Source organism: Leptidea sinapis, chromosome 21 (genome assembly GCF_905404315.1).
Source record: "Leptidea sinapis chromosome 21, ilLepSina1.1, whole genome shotgun sequence".
Classification (NCBI taxonomy): domain Eukaryota; kingdom Metazoa; phylum Arthropoda; class Insecta; order Lepidoptera; family Pieridae; genus Leptidea; species Leptidea sinapis.
In genome coordinates, this window is record NC_066285.1 from 2399482 (window position 1) to 2419568 (window position 20087).

At 37.9% G+C, this 20087-nt stretch overlaps 2 protein-coding genes across 5 annotated transcripts in view; one reads left to right on the top strand and one right to left on the bottom strand.

Annotated features, from left to right (window-relative positions):
• Window positions 1-71: 71 nt before the first annotated feature.
• Window positions 72-9966, top strand: LOC126970528 (regucalcin-like). 2 transcript variants are annotated; one of them, XM_050816493.1, is made up of 7 exons: window positions 72-209; window positions 5274-5433; window positions 6430-6627; window positions 7192-7410; window positions 7967-8082; window positions 8979-9223; window positions 9310-9966. In XM_050816493.1, exons 1-6 carry the CDS (start codon window positions 123-125, stop codon window positions 9213-9215), a joined length of 1017 nt encoding a protein of 338 aa, XP_050672450.1. In that variant the 5' UTR covers window positions 72-122; the 3' UTR covers window positions 9216-9223; window positions 9310-9966. The 2 variants fall into 2 exon arrangements, with proteins under 2 accessions (XP_050672450.1, XP_050672448.1); XM_050816491.1 differs by having other exon boundaries at window positions 8979-9966.
• LOC126970506 (biotin--protein ligase) overlaps window positions 9961-20087 on the bottom strand; it is a 29253-nt gene continuing 19126 nt past the window's right edge. For 2 of the 3 annotated variants that reach the window (XM_050816453.1, XM_050816452.1), the window contains 4 exons: window positions 19599-19705; window positions 19015-19115; window positions 17807-18023; window positions 9961-17323 (listed from right to left, as the gene is read on the bottom strand). In XM_050816453.1, coding sequence (XP_050672410.1) covers window positions 17149-17323; window positions 17807-18023; window positions 19015-19115; window positions 19599-19705 — 600 coding nt within the window. In that variant the 3' untranslated portion in view covers window positions 9961-17148. Of the gene's footprint in view, window positions 17324-17806; window positions 18024-19014; window positions 19116-19598; window positions 19706-20087 lie in introns of those variants that run through there. The other variant, XM_050816455.1, reaches the window with a different exon arrangement.

Genomic DNA, 20087 nt, shown 5'->3' on the forward strand with positions numbered 1-20087 from the left:
TTGACCATAAAGCGTACGCGAGTAATCGTTGCTTTTTTTCCATCGAACAATGGCAGTTCTTTATAAACTACACGGCAAAGCGATAGTGGCACTGGAAACCTACAAATAAAGAAACAAACAGAATGTTTCAAACTAATTTACTTTACACTCTGTTCCTCATCAGCACTACGCTGACGGCAGATTCTATGCAGTATTATAAAATATCTATGGTAAGTTTAATTTTTTGTCTTAAATTATTTCACTATTCTTCTTAATCGTGATTCGAAACTCGATGAAACGAAAAAGCGAGACGATATTGGCGCCGTTGCCAGCTATTACTTATGAAACTATTATTTTGGCCGCTGCGCAAAATTATTCTTATAATTAATTTGGCGGTCACAACGGTAGTAATACGTAGGTCACACTAAAAGTTTTGGGTAACTTAAAAAAATAACATGTTATATAAATATAATATTATGTTTAGTGCTTTTCAAAACACTCTCCTTTACATTTTAAACATTTTTTCGATCGAACCATTTTTTAAAACGGGATTGAACGCTATCACTGACTCTTCGGAATTGGTAAAAGTGAACCCCTCATAAAATTTGTGATTTTTGGGGAAAATACAGAAATCACAGGGTGCTAGGTCGGGGCTATGTGCAGGATGGGTGACGAGTTGTGCTTTTTCGGAAGCTAAAAATGACAGTTTTGTTGGCCGTGTGTGAAGAAGCGTTGTCATGATGTAGGATAACGCGGATTTTTGGTCGTCTTTTTTTATGTAAATACGGGACGAGACGAGCAGAACGTTCAGCTGATGGGAATTGATGCGCCATGCCCATTACAATGCAGTGCCACTCAGGATTTTTGAAAAATCCAAAAATTTTGAGTGGCACTATAATAATAATAATAATAATAAACTTTTATTTCAGGCCATTAGACCCATAACTGTGTTAGTATGACAAATAACTTAAAACTATGTTAGTAGGTACTTATTTCTAGCTTAACAACTAATTCTATAACTAAAAACTATAACTAAAAAACCCGAGGGAGCCTCTTGGCGCCTATGTGCGCACCCCCCCAGCACCTCCAGAGAGGACTATCTAGTTTCCTGGCCAATGCGCTGAGAAGAGTGTTGGTACTACTCATTAGCCTGCGCATCATGGACGCGGCACGCTTGCGCATGATCGCGTAGAAATCATCCACGCGAGCATCCGCAAACATTGCCGACGCACTGCAGTGTCGAGGCTTCCTCAACACCGCTCTCAGCACATTGTTATATTGAACACGCAAGGCACCATAGGTCCGCTGCCTGTAGTCCATCCACAGACTGCACGTGTAAAATGACTGGCAGTAAGCCCTGAATAAGGTCAGCTTTACTTGCCCAGTACAGCGCGCAAATCTGCGGGCCAACATATTGCCTCGGACCGACAGAGCCCGGCGCTCTCGTTCCATGTCACTATCATCCCTCAGGCTGTCGGTTACTACATGACCGAGATACTTGAACTCAGTCACTTGCTTCAGGGGATTACCACATAATTGTATCTTTGGTTTAAAGCTGGATAGTTTGTTCTTTCCCCTGAAAATAAGGAACTCGCTTTTTTTGGCGTTGTAACTGAGTCCATTCATCCCGGCATACTCCTCACAGAGTTGCAGCAACCTTTTAAGACCCCCAACTGAGGGGCTCAGTAGAACCATGTCGTCGGCGTAGCTAAGGTTATTCATGCGTATGCCATCTATTGAACACCCGACACCAGCTCCACCGAGCCCCTCAATCAGCTGGTTCACATACAAATTAAACAGCCCAGGGGACGTCAGCCCTCCCTGTCTCACTCCACACTCCATTTTATATGGGTCACTAAGTTCATTACCCCACCTAACCACATTAGTTTGGTTACCATACCAGTATTTAAACAATGAAATCAGTTCGGGTCTCAAAGCTGATTCCTTTTCGAGCTTATGCCACAAGACGTCGTAAGCTACTAGGTCATAAGCTTTGGATAGATCCAAAAAACAGGCATAAACAGGAGTTTTCCTGTCGGTATAGTACCGCACAGTTTGCTTGAGGCACAGGATTGCGCTTTCCGTAGAGAGTTCAGGCTGAAAGCCGAACTGAGCGTCGTGTATTTTAATTGATTTACTTAGCTGTGCATCCATCAAACTGTCCAGCACCTTAGCCACTATCGTCGCCAGCGATATCGGCCTGTAGTTGGATCCATCCGCCGCATCACCTGTTCTGTTTTTGATAATGGGCACTACTACTGTCTTCATCATGGCTTCTGGCAGGTAACTGTGGTTAATACATAGGTTGTAGAGCAATTTGAGGACTCTGGGAAGGTGCGAACCCGCATACCTTAAGTGCTCGATGCTCAGGCCATCGTGTCCCGGTGACTTTCCATGTTTCATACTCTTTAGTGCTCCCTTGACTTCAGTAAGCGTAAAACGCACCAAGACTTCCCTGTTAACCACGATGTCCTCAGCATCGTTGTTCGTAAAGGGTATTTTAAGAGGCTCCACTTTAAATTGCTCCCTAAACATATTAGCAATCTTTTGAGATCCGCTCACTCCACCTACTTCACTCGGAAGATTCGCCCTTGCATTCAGTCTATTGGTGTGCTGCCAGAACTTGCCGAAGTGCTTAGTCTCGTACGATGTGGCTAACATGTCCATTTTGATTTGCTCCTCGTTGTTCTGGCACCATTTAAGTTTATTTTTAAATACCTTGCGAGATTCCCGCATCTCGTCGTACAAGACCCCACAAGACGGCCTCCCAGCCCACACCCATGACTGAAAACAGAGACGAGCCTTCGCATGAGCCGGTCTCACATGCTTGTTCCACCCAGTGATATATCTTTTTTTTATGTCGCTGGGTAGCTCTATGACTATATATTGCCGCATCCTGTAGTATGCTTGTAATATCCTCGTACCATTGTTCTAAGATCCGTTTATGTTCCGGGTCGTTACATAGTTCATTACAGCAATCTACCATCTCTACGGGAAAGTCTACCATCTTCAACCTATTGTTACAAAACTCAGTATACAGACTAATCTGATCAGTGTCCCTACGTCCCCAACTTATTTTATTAAAAGCCGTCGATTGCGCGCTTTCTAGACGAGTGTGAAATAAATTGAGTTTACAATAAACCTCTACAGGATAATGATCAGACCACGACACATTGTTCACTATGTTTATACGATCAACGTATTTTCTAGCCATACTCGTTACAAGGCAGTGGTCTAGCCATCGCGAGCAGCCGTGAATATCACTAGTATATGTAAATACATCGCTTTTATTTGACAACAGTTCGTAGTCTGCACACACCCATGATTGCTCGCCACAAAACTGTATCAATTCATTAAAAAATAATTCCCCAGGGTGTGCGTTAAAGTCGCCTAACATAAAAACCATACTAATACCGCAGTCTTCAATAATTGCATTAATTTCACTCAAGCACTCTGTAAATTCCGCTAAATTATCCGGGCAGTCTGTAGGCATATACACAGAAAAAAATAGCATCGAGTGCTCACGTACCTGACATTTGAGGGCGCACAACCTAACGCTGTCGCACTTCACTATAGACACGGACGAAAACACATTCTTACGCCATAACAGCGCGACTCCTCCGTGGGGACGGCCACGTAGAATGCCGGCTCCCGTATCCACAGCCGATGTACCCGTAGACTCAAACTCGTCGTGAATGGTGCTAAGGTAGGTAAGTTCAAACGGCAGCAGCCAGGTCTCCTGGAGTGCGACTACATCCGCAGATCCGCATAGGCTCCTCACGCTGTCCACCGACCGCTTCAAGGACTTACAGTTATAGCTAACTAGCTTTAGTGTATGTTTGTTCCCTCTAATTTTGTTTAGATCCATTATTAATGTCCACTTTTTCTGGATTTACTATGGCCTTTTTTCCATGTCTAAATAATATATATCTTCTAAAATATATACCTTCTGGCCATAATTTACTGTCCGTAAATAATAATAATTTACTTCTAGGTATATAAAATTTAAAAGAATTGTAATCTCTAGACGATTTCATAGGTACCTTTTCAGGCACAATATTTATCTGCGTCTTTCCATATACATATTCCGCGACATCACGCTCCGTGTTTTCCTTCGAAACATTATAAATATATAACGGGATTTGTAAGTCCGCTGCTTTTAGTTTTGTTGAGGAGTCTACCGTCGCTGTACCTCTCGTTCCTTTAAATCGCGATGACTTACGCCTTACGACACGAACCCACTCTCCTTCGTTGTTATTTTGCGTTTCCGCGCCACTCGGTTCGCAATTCATTGCATTACATGACATCATCGCATCAGCTGGCGGTGACGCGTGCGCTTCTACTTGATTCACTCGTTGAACGGGCGTGACAGAGATAGGTTTACTGGTCGGCACCGCTGCCACACACGCGTAAGACGGTGACGGTTGCGCGGGAACTCGTTTTTGCATTGTCACGTTCGGCGGTGTGCCATTTGAAAGGCCGGTCATTAACCCCATCGGGCCACTTGTTGAGTCGTAGCTATCTTGCAAGCAAAAACCGCCTCTCTTGGTATTGACATAAGGTTCAGTCTCTCCTGCTTCAGCCTCAGACACAATTTTCTTCTTTTCGTAGTCTCTAACGGAAATTTCAAAATCTTTTTTTGTCATATACTCCTCCTGCTTCTCTTGAAGAGCCCGCACCTGACTCTGCAGGGTAACAATATCCTTCAAAAGGCGTGTCACATCAATATGATCGAAAGTAACGGGCGGCAGCTTGTGTAGGTCTTTAGCCACAAAAGTTGGAATATCATCGGGCTCTGTACTTCGTAAAACACTAATGATATCCTCTATATTTTTCTGTTTTCGATCCTCACCCTTTCTTTTGACGAGTCTCTGTGGAATCGTCTCAAACAGCAAGCGTTTCGCCTTGAAAATTTCCTCTTCGTCGAATGATTGCCTACAAAGAAGTGCTAAACTGACATTATCAATTGAATCTAGGGTGTTAACACAAAAACTCAGGCACTCATTCACGACCAACCGGCACTTGTCACAAGATAAGGTATCCATAATATAACGTCGTTTCGTCACCTTGAGACATAAGATGTTAACTCTTATTTGCACAGTAATTTCACGAGCTACGGCGCCCTTCAGACCGAAACACATTTATGTTTTTACATTACTGCTTCACGGCAGAAATAGGTGCCGTTGTGGTACCCATAATCTAGCCGGCATCTTATGCAAAGGAGCCTCCCACTGGTGAAAAGTTGCAATAGGTCGGTGCTGTCATCTATGGTATTTTTATTATTAACTGAATAGGTGTCATCAAGTAGCAACCCGGACAAGCCAGCGGTGTTCAAGCATGCGGAGAGTCCTGTGTGGGACGCTGAGACACAGTCGTTGTTGTTCGTCGACGTTCTTCGACAAAACATTCACCGATTGGATTACTCTACGGGCAATATATCTACGAAGCACATCGGTAATGTAATTAATTTACTATTCAGTAGTTATGTCAACAGGGTAAACGACCTTATTACCGCCATGCATGCTCATTTGCAAATCAAGTCACAAAAATCATCTTCCACGATATGCCTACCGTATCTAGAAGCGGTTGCCCATAAACAAATGAATATGACATTAGGTCTCGCAGGGCACCATAAACATCAGCTCAAAATATTTTATATTATATATTCCTCGACAATCTTATCCTATCCTTATAGATCCGCAAGTCACTCTTAAGGCGAGAATCCCATGGAAAATAATTGCTACCAGATGTGATTTTTGAACTCAATGATGCTCCAATTCCTGAAGTTAATCTCAGCCAGAGATAACAATTTAAAGCCATGAGTTTTACGACGTCAGTTTAATGTGGAGAAGCAAATGGAAGATATATGCAAAGAAATCGCAGAAGAATTGGTTCTTTCTTCTTGAATTCTTGGTTGTGACTACCCGATGTCGATAAAATATATGTGCCACAATCTGACAAGAAATTTTCTTTTCGCTATCCGCGGTCCACTACCGCAGACGTCGTCTTCGCTTATTTTTTAATTGCTTGAGACATTTATCAGAAATAAAACTAGATCTAATACGCACGACGAGGCAAATATTCTTGTCATTCACCTAGTGTATGCTGGGCAGTGTGAAAATGGAATTGAAGCAACCATCCCAATGAGCAGTCAATAACATGATCCAGTAACCGCACATTAAATTCACGAAAATTAAATTAATTAAAAATAAAATTATACCTACATTGTTTCAAGGGATTTTTAAGGGAAACCGCACATGGACATCCCCTCGGTTCAAATTTATTTATTTTTCCGAATAGCATTGTAAACTTTATGACAATAAGAACTAATGAGCGCTCTGGTCAGAAAAACTTGAAATAATAAAAGATCTAGTAAGTTGATGTTGCAATCAACGACAACATTCAAAGGATGAGTTCGGTGGAATATGAAACAATTTAACTTTGTCACAGGTTACGGTCAAGTGAACGTGGTGTGCCTCGTGGCGGGCTCACGCAGACTGTTGGTGTCGGTGCGATCCGCACTGTACCTGCTGGACTGGGAGGTGGCTGGTGATGCAGCGCTGAGACTGCTCACCACCGTGGACCAGGGACTGCCCGATAACGTCATCAACGAGGGCAAAGCAGACGTCGAAGGAAGATTCTGGGGAGGTGCACTGAACAATATTTCATGGGCTGTGAAATTGAATAGACTGATTATTCTAATAAAATTCACCAAAATATTACTTACATATTATAGTCTTAGATAATTTATACGTCTAGACAGAGCCTCTTGCTGCTAGACAACCGATGAAAACAAGTTAGGTTTATAACTTTAGTGTGCGTGACAAGTTGCATCTTAAATTTTCGATTTGTTTGTCTCTTTGTGTTGGTGAGCGTGCATTGCTCAAATAGAAGTTAACTGTCAACCTCAATTTGTGTCGACGTTTTCAGTGTCACAGTCTGCATGGATGATCTAAGATTATAGTAATGACCGAAACAATGAGTCTTTTCTTTCTTCCTCTTCATTCGATTTCTCTTTGCTTCATATAAGTAGATAAGGATAAATACAGAAATACACGCTTTGCTACCCCAATGTTGGAACCTGCTTTTAAAATCTATTTACTTACTATTGGATCTACTTATATAATTAAAATATTTGGCTTTTTTTTCTTTATCCAGAAATTTCATTGTGTGCCCAATCGTACAGACATACTACATAAAGACCATTTTCAGGTACCAAAGGACCACAGAATGGTGACGACGTATTGCCAGACAAAGCTATTTTGTTCAGTATTGAGCAGGACAAGTTCGTAGATCCTAAGATACACATAAAGCCCGCCTCAATTTCAAACGGGCTCGCGTGGGCTCTCAATAACTCGATCCTATATTACGTCGACTCGCCGACGCAGAGGATTGAGGCGTTTGACTTCGATACACAGAAAGGAGAGTTAAGTAAGTTCCTATAAATTATACTTTCAAATTTCAATGCATTAACTAGGTACTATTTTATTCATATAAAAGCACCTAACAACACCGCTAGGAGCCGTCTCTTAGGACCCGGTGTCCAAATGCAAAGATTTTTACTTCTCCAAATATTTTGAGTCGCCCCGTGATTAAAACAACATTCAAATATGGAGAAACTGAAAAATCCTCGAATTTTCGTAGAAAATAAATTAATATCCCTTTATTATTACTAAAACAAAAAAAAAAACTAAAAAAAATGTGCAAATTACCTTCAACCTACAAAACATCGGTGCAGTAGGGACCGACGCGAGTGTTACCTTACTTATCGATGAACGAAGAAAAGTGTGTATTTATCGATAAGTATCGCATCACCTGTGTCTCTAGTCCATTGAATATTATATTATTAGATTGACGTGACGAACAAGACAGTTCGTCTCACTGTAGATAAGGGATACGCCCAGCCCATTACAGTGCGGTGCCGCACAGTAGGTATTAGTGAAGCCGAAAGCGCTGTTATCTGTACAATAATAATTGTCAATATCAGGTGGCAGACGAACAATAGTAGACATCACTAGCTATGGCTACGAAGACGCGATCCCAGACGGAATGACAATCGACAGCGAGGGTCATCTCTGGGTTGCGCTCAGGTTCGGTGGCGTTGTGAGTATCTACTTGACCTACTACAATCTTTAATTTTTTCCAATATTAATAATAATACTTTAATTATAGGACATGAAATTTTTATTCATCCTCTTACTATTTAATCGAAAAAGGCGTTCTTGGCTTGCATAGTCCGAGAGTATGGCAACCTCAACAATTACATTTCATACAGTGCAAAAAAACCGCTGGAGCAACGATTGGGTAACGGTTCGCTGCATTGCGTATCGGTGCTCGTATTGTAGGCTTGCCACGTACATTAAATCAGTTGTACGTATTCTTTTGTTGTCATAATTTAAATACTCGTCGCAAATCACTCTATACCACCATCCTGTACCGTAAATGGCTATGCGTCAACACCTATTACAGGGGTCCTCAAGTAGTTAAGGTGAATTCCGGAACCTGTGGGAAAATTTAACGAGGTCCAGAAAAAATAACTGATAGTAATTAAGTGCTACGTATTTATTGTATCGTTTCAAATAAAATTCAGAATCATAAAACACAAGGCCTAAAATTAATGTTAGAATCTGCACCGACGGTCTTGAGCCAGTTTTTTTAGTTTTGTGCTCCCAGGTTCAACCTATAGCGGTCCGCCTGTTGCCGACCCTTCATCTGATAGTTTGGTTTTGTCACAAACCTTGAATATTTTTAGCAACTGACGTCGAGTTAGCGTTCTATGAACCTAGCCGCAGAATAAAGTTATTTTTATTAGACATATGGAATGGCGAGGGCAGCGGTTGATAAACTTCTGGATTCGATGCGAGATTACTCTACGATCTTTTAGGTCAACGTAAATATGTGTACACCATTACTCTTTTATCACTGGATGCGTTTTGCCAGAGAAAATTGTATTTGTTTCTGGGCAACTTTTTTACTGATAAGCGTTTTTTTTATCTCAGGTATTACACGTAGACCCAGATGCAAGACAGGTGGTGTACGGCTACAAGCTACCAGTGTCTCACATCACCTCTGTGTGCTGGGGTGGGCCCAACCTCGACGAATTGTTCGTCACATCGTCTAAAGCGCAGAGCGACGTGAAAGAACCTCTGGGAGGGGCTATATTCACGATCCGGGGGACGGGCAGTCGCGGTGTTCCTATGTTCTCATTTAGATTTGATAATGCTGATGATTATTAATATATAAGGTATAGTTTAGTATTGTTTTTGGTGCTTGATAGAATGTACCTAAAATGTTAACATCAATACACATGGGTATTTTTTATTATTTCAGCGAGTAATAATTTTTGGAGATTTTATAAAATATAATGAAGAATACAACGATGTTAGTACAATTATAGTAAAAGTAGGTACACTGCTATCTATATGTGTAAAAAAGAATGTATGTTTGTATGTTCCCTAATCTATTCGACCGAACTCAATGAAATATTTTGTAATAGATTCGTTGAAGCTCAAGGAAGGTTTACATATATAGTTTGTAGTGTCACGATCCCACCCACGCACTCACCCACACATTTACCATATCTCTCGAACCGTTTATTGACAGAACAACGTCTGTCGGGTCAGCTAGTAATTTATAAATAACATGGATGTTACAATTCCCAATGAGACACCTACCCAATATGTTATAAATACCTGTTAAGTATATATATTTGTAAAAGCTGTACTACGTTAATTTTTTCTAACGTAATACAGCTTTTACAAATAATAGAATACTTGCTGTAGATGTTCTAAAAAAATTATCGAATCCATTAAAGTACTTTATATAATTTTTTCTGTTTGTATGTCGGTATGTACGCGCAAAACGCAAAAACTATTACGGAACCCTACCGAATAACAATTCGAGTCGCATGACGCACGTTTTTTTTTACATATATCATGACATATCATTGCTCTTTTTATTATATTCGTCGAATAAAACCAATTTTGGTGAGAATTTTTTATTTGAGTCTTCACAACAGTAGAACATAACAATGCATAAATATTTTACCGGAATTCCACACAACAACATCGATATAATATAAAGGGAATATAACTACTAGAATTTATTGTTTATAAGAAACCCCGTACACATAATAAATATTTCTAAAAGTAACTCAAGAAATAGGCATATTTAATTTGAAATATTAAGCGAGAAAATAAATAATAACAGAATATAATCTAGTAAATAATTGGACATAATTCCAGAATAACGATTCAAACCACAATCATGTCGAAATTGTGTTAAGAACAAAAAACTGGTCATGTGATTCATATTAACGGACTGACAAAAAGTGGCAGCCCTACTGTCACTCTTAAAGTGACATCATGACTTAGTAGCCCAACCCACATGTATGGAATACACTAATATTTATTAAACTTTAAACACGAATTCCTTAAAGTGTGATGTTAGTGGCTTGGAACGTTTTTCAGGAACTACGTCCATTCATAGTATAAATTGTAAGTTCATTGATCTATTACTAGGTATTTAATATTATTAACAATAACAACCGGTAAAGGTAAAGTCAACCGCATAAATATCGTCACAGCTTTAATATCTTCAGACTTAAACGAAAGTCACAACACCTCAAAGCATTTCTATGCGTCAAAGACATAGGCGAATACCAAAGTATCGTTAATCGTTTACAGTTTACACCATAATAAAACCATAAAAGTTACCCACATTGCTTGTAAATATAACGTTTGACTGCACCTAGATAATATATGATTTCCGAAATGTTATTAACGGCCGTTCCCAATATACTATCTACAGATACAGAGATAAATAACTACCTTCTACTGTCAAGATGAAGCTGTCCCAATATACCCGATAAATCATTCTTATCGCCTTATATTGGGACGCGTGATTAGCAATTTCCACACAAACTTTATATCGCTGGTAAGCTATATACGTCGTCCCATTGACAGACAACGTGCACGGATAAGTTGAGTTACCGTCAATAAGATTATTGGGACAGAAAAGTCAACGATAGTTACGATTTTTATCTCAAGTAAGAGATAGACTGAATATTGGGAACGGCCGTTAGTAAGTAAACCTTAAACATGTATAAAATCAACAAATATATTTCACTATTATCAACACTATCTACATTAACAAGGTACAATCCCTAATGAATGGACGAAAAGTAACTGCATTATTATATTATCATTTAGGTATTTATTACATTGTATACTCACGAATTATCTACCTAGAACACATACCATAACCAAACCTTTACACCCCTTTTTACTCTATAAATTATAATTCACACAACATTACTTGTAGATTATAAATTTGTTACAAACGAGGGGTATGGTATGATACTGGGCCGAAAAGTTCTAAAATTTGACTACAAAAATTAAACCTTACATCATTTATATGGTTAGATAGACTGTAGTAGCTGTGGAAACGTCAAAAAAATTGAGTTTATAACTAGCTTCTATTTTGAGCAATTCACGCATACTAACACAATGTGACATACAAATCGCCGAGTGTAAGGCGTAACTTGTCACGCACACTAAACAAATATTCCTGGTCTCTTTTATCAGTTGTCTAACAGCAAGAGACTATCTAGACATATAAATTATCTAAGAATTAAACTATACTAAGGCCAGCGAGTCAAGAAAAACAATGTAAACAAACGGGCCGTTACTAAGTTACGTTGTAATAGCGAGTGATTATAATCTCTGTTCTTATCACTCGTAAGCAGTAATGGCGTCAGTTGGTCGACGACAGCTGTCTTTGCGAGTCTCGTGGTACAGAAAAGCAGCTAATACCGCAGTTAACAATCAACATTTGGTCCGCCATTTTGTGTCATCAAGTTCATATCTGTTTGGATTGCGATCGAAGTGATACATACATATTTTTATTCCATATTTACTTAGTTCTTTGTTATTATTAACCCGTTACTATTAGTTTTATTCTTGTTTTTTGCCGTTATTGTGAGTAATTGTTGATTTTAAATATGGAATCACAGCCTGGCAGCTCTAGACAACCTTTGAAATATAACAACTCCTTTCAATATTCATAGAGATCGATGAAAATGTTTTGAACACTGTTTACATTCTTTATCTCTTCTCGTTGGCCTTACATCCAAAGTGCCAAAGAGTACGTAACATCGACATACCCACTACCCACGGAGCAGGTGGCACTAACATTACACAAAAATGTAATGTGATATTTATTCTTATATTATTCTTACATTTTGCTATCCACAAAAAATATTGGAATATACAAAATGTAAAAAGGTTTAATAATATAATAAACTTGCAAATAATGTATGAAACTGTCTTGACGTAAAGTCTAATCTAGTAATCAACTTGGCTATTTTCAGGACTCATTTCTTATCGATTCACCTCAGTCGCATTTTAATGCGTGACAAGCAAGGAAATAATTTAGTGAAGTTTAATATGACTTTTATAACATCAGAAATGGGAAAATTATACTAAATCAACAAAATTTACGTTGCAAGAATCGAACAATAAATATATCTTCAATTAAATGCACACTTCGTAATGAACAGCTAAACCTATTAGAAACAAAATGCCAGTACGTTGTCGTAACATTTAAAATTTAACTAGTGGCTATTATTAGAAAAAATTAAAGCCAGTATAACACTTGTACTTCTATAACAAAATGAAATATATATTATTTTTGCTGAAACCTCATAAAATTCAAGACAATATAATATCACAATAACCAGTATAACACTAAACATTACATACTTACTATATTGAAAACAAGCAAGAAATTTCAATGAATATACATACTGAAGGATCTGTGTACATATACATTTTATTATGACACTACGTAAAGATTATTCTAAATTGCTAGTTGGAATGTCATTCACTATGTACTTATAAAATAATATGAATTAAACAAGTAGGTACGTAAATATTTCTATAATAAACTTTGTCTTAAAGGTCTCGTTACCAGGCCATAAAATCTTATAAAAAAAAAAAAAAGTATGTAAATAATTCTTTAGTAAACTTTCTTCTGCGCCTTTGTGGTCATACGTCATTTATATCGAATAATATGATCTACTTCTAGCGTGAATTTATTTATTAGAAACGATAAATACGTACTGGCCAATAACAATTCATTCATTCGCGACAGCCACATTTCACATGCCTTACTAAAATTATTCAAGTAGCTCTCTAAATTATATTTGAAAAATTGAAATTAGTCAATTTATCATAAATATCAAGATTTATTTTTCCACGTAAAGCACTATCTCGTGCCTGCAAATTTCACCTGGTCGGATAGGCTCACCTTTCGTTAAACATTAACGTACAATAAATGTTAAACTCATTTCCCTTAAGCAGGTGAGCACTGCAAGTAGCACATATCTTCCGGCACTATTATTTATCGACAGTATCTAAAGTTAATACGCAAGTTGAACGCAGTCGGGACCTGAGGTAGGGAGCGGGAGCATCCCCCCGCTGTCCGCACGCTTCGCCTCGCGCGCCTACTATGTAGTGATGTGCCGTCGTTTACAATTATTATCGTACACTAACCGTGATATCGCGTTCCATAAACGAGTTTTGATTTACTGCCAAGCACGAGAAATTGTTTTTTTTTCCCCACCTCGATGTAAAAGCTGTCTTTTAGTCCCTGGTACGAGAGACAAAAGAGGCCGATTCTCTCCCAGCAAGACGGGAAGGGAATTAGGTGGGAATAAAATCTTATACGCACCACGTGAGATAAGTAGGACATTGCCACCCGCGATTGTATATTCCGCGGGTGATAATGACCTATTTTTCTCCCTAGGTGCGTATTATACTATTAGACATGTGTGTTGAAGAAAGGCAGCAGATTTAGGTAAAAAAAATTTGTGTATAATGGTTTACTTTGCATTGTTTCAATTTATCGACACACGATGAATGAATTAATGACACATCATGATTATGGTCATCAATAATAATTAGGTCACAGCACTTATCGCAGTCCTGAACTCTGCATTCAACTCGCGAGTTATCTGTACATGTGGCTTCACGAGGAAGTTTTTTACTTTTTAGTTTATCATAATTTCTACACATAAGCAGATTAACGCAATGTGCTACGAATATGAAAGCTCTATCTGTCGTTTTCACGGAATAGTTACCAAACCGATTATGATGAAATTTACCAATAGTAAATAAAAGATTGAGGATTACCAAAGGGTGTTTTATCTAGAAAAAATTACGAAACGTTCCATAGAGAGCGCTGTTTAATCGTTTTCCACACGGACAAAGTAGGTAGCTTGTTCGTAACACGTCTCGTTATGACACAGATAATAACGATAATTAATTAAGTTATACCCACCTCTGTTTATAATTACCCAGATAAAAACAACAAACCTATACAAATGATTTAGGTTTTCTTTAGTCTTAATTCCGCCAATATTTGTCTTTAAAACAATTCGACACGTGTTTCGCCTCTACACGAGGCATCCTCAGGACGTGCTGTCTCGCCAAAATCTGGCACGAGACTGAATCAAATGAGCCGGAAGCCGCTGTTTTATACCCTCGTCCCATGAAATGACGCGCTGTGATTGGTCGGCTGTTGTGACGTATTACCCCCGGAAGAGACACGTAACAAAGGTGATGGGACTAAATTTGTTTGTTCATTCAACAATGTAAACATGTTATTTTTGTGTTTTATTATTTCTAATTGCTCTAACACATTTAAGCGAAATCCTTTTTCACATATATGTAAAATATTAAAATTATTATTGTTTCCGAGTGAGTGACCTGTATCAATTAAATGTTTCGCGAAGTCGGATTTTTCGGGATGATTTTTCCTAAATGCGGCAATATGTTCCTTTAATCTAATTTTTAATCTCTAAATTTTTTGGATTTACAATTAACAAGAGTAAACAATAAATTAGAATTCCAAATCTATAGAAAGCCGTCATATACAGATATTACTATTCCTGCGTCATCTTGCCACCCCGTACAACATAAACTAGCGGCCTTCCGCTGCTATGTTCACAGATTAATGTCAGTCCCACTGTCCCGTGACAGCTTCGCGAAAGAACTTAATATAATATACCAAATCGCGGTTTCCAACGGCTATACAAAACAGTTAGTGAACAAATTAATTAAAAATAAACAAAAACATCTAATTAATTCAGAACTTTATCCCGCCCCACCACAATCAAATACCAAATATGTGGGTAGTTTGACATATATTGGTCCAATATCGGATAAAATAGCTAAATTATTTAGGAAAAACAATATTAATGTGTCCTTCCGAACGAATCACAATGTCAATCATCCCGAAAAATCACACTTCGCGAAACATTTAATTGATACAGGTCACTCACTCGGAAACAATAATAATTTTAATATTTTACATACATGTGAAAAAGGATTTCGCTTAAATGTGTTAGAGCAATTAGAAATAATAAAACACAAAAATAACATGTTTACATTGTTGAATGAACAAACAAATTTAGTCCCATCACCTTTGTTACGTGTCTCTTCCGGGGGTAATACGTCACAACAGCCGACCAATCACAGCGCGTCATTTCATGGGACGAGGGTATAAAAGAGCGGCTTCCGACTCATTTGATTCAGTCTCGTGCCAGATTTTGGCGAGACAGCACGTCCTGAGGATGCCTCGTGTAGAGGCAAAACACGTGTCGAATTGTTTTAAAGACAAATATTGGCGGAATTAACACTAAAGAAAACCTAAATCATTTGTATAATTATGGATTTCCGCAAAGTAACGCCTAATTGAATAAACAACAAACCTTTTTATTATGAATGTATAACTATAAATGTCTTAAATTACAGCTAAGTGGCAGTGATATGGCGCAGCTAAACTATCTTATTCGTAATACCAAAGCCCACTTTTCAGGGCGAATATAAATATTAATAGAGTTCACTATTCCAGTGATATAACATCTGGAAGGAAATTGGGCTTATTTACTCACAACGCAATTTACAAGCTTTCGCTTGAGAAGAAGTAGGTCTGTCCACTTTTAATTTTCTCCGATTCCACCCATCCCACTTCTGATTCTTGTTTTAAACAAAACAGTCCTAAAGATAATATAAGTTACTGGACAATAGCAACACTGCCACCTGGTAGTGCTCTCAATGAAGGAAGATTTACTAATAGGTATATATGAGAATAACTTATAATTTAATGTATCAAGTATCACCTAATTTATGTTTCTTAATTCAGAGTACTGTGTCACCTGAATTGCCATCAATTTAAACAAGTATTAAAGACATAATCTCATAACAAAGTTAAAAGATAATCATAGCCATTTACAGGAAAACCCAATAACATTAAAATGAGATCTATAAATAAACAAAACCTAACCTATTATTTTAACAATAATTTTTTTATTTAAATAAATTACAATTAGATTTTTTTATTTAAATAAATTATAACTAGAGTTTAGTCTGTAGATAGAGCATATACAAGATCTAATAAATGGGTCTCTAAAAACTTCAAAAATTTAACAAAAAATAATAATTTGCAAACACCATAAATATGTAAATAACAAAAACTTAAATCAACATATGGTAGGACTACCCGACTAAAATCCTTTTTATACTTTTACTAAAAAATATTTTTTGATAGAGGAGGACAATCGCCCTCGCTCGCAAGTTTAAACTCGAGAGAAATCTGAGAAACTTATATTATTCCGAACCCGAATAGGATCCTAGTAATAGAGGCATATTACTCTACACCGCGCTTTACTTAGTTGAGATCTTAATTTTGTGATATTTTATTACCTCGATCCTATTGTCATCGTTACATGCAGATAAAGGGAGTGATTGTGTTATATAGAATAACACACGACATGTGTTAACACACTTTCGTGGGCATAGCATACACGGCATAAACACAAAAACCTAACCTTGCTATTTACGATGAATTTTGTAGAACCTTTCCAGGTAGACATAGAATATACACGAAGACAATTTTAACAGTAAAAGATGGACGCGTGGTATCAAAGCATGCATTACGTGAATTAAAATAAAATATTTGAAACTTGTAAACACCTCAGTAATTATGAAACCGACAACAGAGAAAAAGGTACACCAATCAAATTCAAGAAATTTCCATGTTTACAAGGACTTCTATCAGTGGCGCTACATGGAGTATGTACAACACTAGTCATAATATTTAAAATAGTTATAATTTGGGCGCAATAAGGCCGCGCATGATATCGAACGTGTTGCCGTCGGGCGTGACGCGAACGTGACCCGCGTCCGACCGCACCACGAGCCATCCGCACTCGTCCACCCCGCTGATGACGCCAGATACCGGCGTGTCCTCACCCGCAACTTGAACGCGAATCTCTTCGCCACTTGAACAGAAACATATTTTACGATATTATGTTTTTTTTTACTTTCGGTCAAGTATGTTAAAGTTAACGACCAGAGAAGTATAAGTGCAAATAAACGTGTGGTGGTGTTATTTAAGTTAGTTTTTTTATGGCAATAAGCGACGAGAGGAGAGTACGTTGGACGTATCTGATAGTAATTGACACGCCTTGCCCATTGCATTGTCGCTCACGATTTGAGAAAAACCCAAAAATTCTGAGTGGCATTACACTTACGTTCGTCACCTTGAGACGTAAGATGTTGTCTCATTTGCTCAGTAATTTCACTAGCTACGGCGTTCTTCAGACTGAATCACAATAATGCTTACACATTACTGTTTCATGGCAGAAATAGGCGCTTTGTGGTACCCATAACCTAGCCGGCATCCGGTGCAAAGGAGCCTCCCCACTGGTAGAAATGTATAAAAGCGGGTTCCAAGAACAAGAACAAAATAAATAAATACTTACGTATGCAGCCAATATTCATAATATTGTTCAAGAAATACTTGAACGCCACCATCTTGTGTTAAATAATCCAATAGGGCCTCTAACTCCGAGCAGTATCGAGCCAGGAACTTCTCTATCGATATCGGCGCTAGTGAAGTGCCCCGCTTAATGTTGTACTCCTTTATGATATCGTTTACACATGTTGTAGGCACGCTGTTTGATATGTTTACACCAGTCCCTAAAAATATACAATCATTTCTGAACATAATGATGAAATATCTATTTTTCACCAAGTAAGTCGATTTAGTTGAAAATTTGCACATGTATCAAGGACCGATGATACTACATAACTTTAGCCTTTAATCTTTAGAATAATAATAAAAAAGTGTGTGTGTACTTATGTATGCACGTAAGAAGTTATACTTCTTTGGCCTAACAAAGCAAAAATCCTTAAAAGAAATTATTCCTTGTGCTATTCTACGTTTGAAGAAGGAACAATATTGTAAAAATCTTGCAACGATGGCTTTGACAATCAATTATTAAATAATGAATACGGCTGTACGTGCTTGAACCATTTGCCTATCCTAATAATGAACGAAGAAACCAAAAAAAAAAAAGGATATCGCAAACGTCAGAAAATTTTATGATCCAACTTCAAATGTTACTTTTGTGTTACAGTGATGCGCGCGCATCTTAACATTTCACTCTCATTATTTTTTCATAACGCGCCTAAAGAAGTTATCTTCAAAGATATAATATAGACACACATACAACAAAATCTTTTGTTTTAATTGTATATATTTTGGATGCTGTTATGAGACCACAATTTAAAAATAGATAGTTTAGAAAGCCAATTTACATGCCGTTCAAATTAAACGATTATGCACCCTGCTAAGCGACTCTCTAGAATCTTTCTTCCCCGTACAATCAAAGTTCATTACTCGGCGCTACAGAGCAGTGTGACAAAAAACACATGCGTGACGAATATGGAGGAATTGCTAGGACGTAGTTTGTTGGAACAAGACGAAGTCAACGGCCTCAATAAAACTGAGTAATGGAATCGCACTTTCCCTACATCTATTTATTTTCGGTGTGAAACTAACGCAGCAGAAACAGCTCGCAATATCAATGCCTAACTGCCTAACGTTGGCCTACTGGCTACTTATATATCATAAGCACATGTTGTTTGTAGTTCCAGAACAATGATTTATATAGAGTGCAATACTAACCTATATTTATAATAACATCGTCGCCGAAACAGTTCGCTTCAGTAACAGTCCCGCCTAGCTTAACATCTCGCCCGTAATAAATGTCGTTCGGCCATTTGATCCTGAAAAAATGTTTATAACTTGAATAGAGCGGTAAAGACAACTGCCACACATTCGGACATATTCTCTCCTCTTTTGATGATATAAAGGTGCTAGGTTGCAAAGAATTGCTCAACTGTGCATTGGGGGGTGAGAAATTTACAGGTTTTACAACAACAAGAACAGGTCAAGAAGATCATTACATCTGAACTTGAGGGAGATGAAATGAATGATGATTTACTGTCTACCACACTGCTCATTTTAAGTGTAATTAATGATCCCCAGTTTTACTTTCCTGATGATATTAATATAGCAGTGCTCAAAATTCTCAAAGAAACAGAAAATGTCGAAATATGTGAATTGTGTTTCGAGCACTTGTCAACACAAGTGACCGAGCATGGTAAGTATAATATGTGATATTAATTTCTATAAATAATGTTTATTATTCCTGTACATCACATGTGTTTAGGGGTTAAAGTAATAGCGTTCTGTGAAACTAAGTTTACCTGATATCGAAGTGGTGATAGTCGGGGTGACAACGCAGCGCCCGCACGGCCGCAAGCGCGCTGGCGTGTTGCACTAGCGGTACCGTAGGAGTCATCTTACACCACACCTGGACAATAAACATTTTTATCTACACCCATGCTTTAAATCCTCTATTAAGGAGTCTAAGACAGTTAGCTTATTGCCAACATTAAAACACTCAATGTCCTAATAACCATTACTTCATTCAAACGAGTGTTGTAATGAAATTCAGTACAACATTACAACACTCGTTTGGATTATGTAATGGTTACTAGGACTGGACTTTTTAATGTTAGCAGTAAGCTACTGTTTCAGAATCTTTAATAGAGGATTCATATTATGGTTGTAGATAAAGTCTTGTATGCAACTGTTGATATTTAGGTATTAAATCACTCATGTAATACTATTATCAACCAACCAACATAAATGTAATAATAACCCACATTCGTGTTTTAATATCCCTTATTACA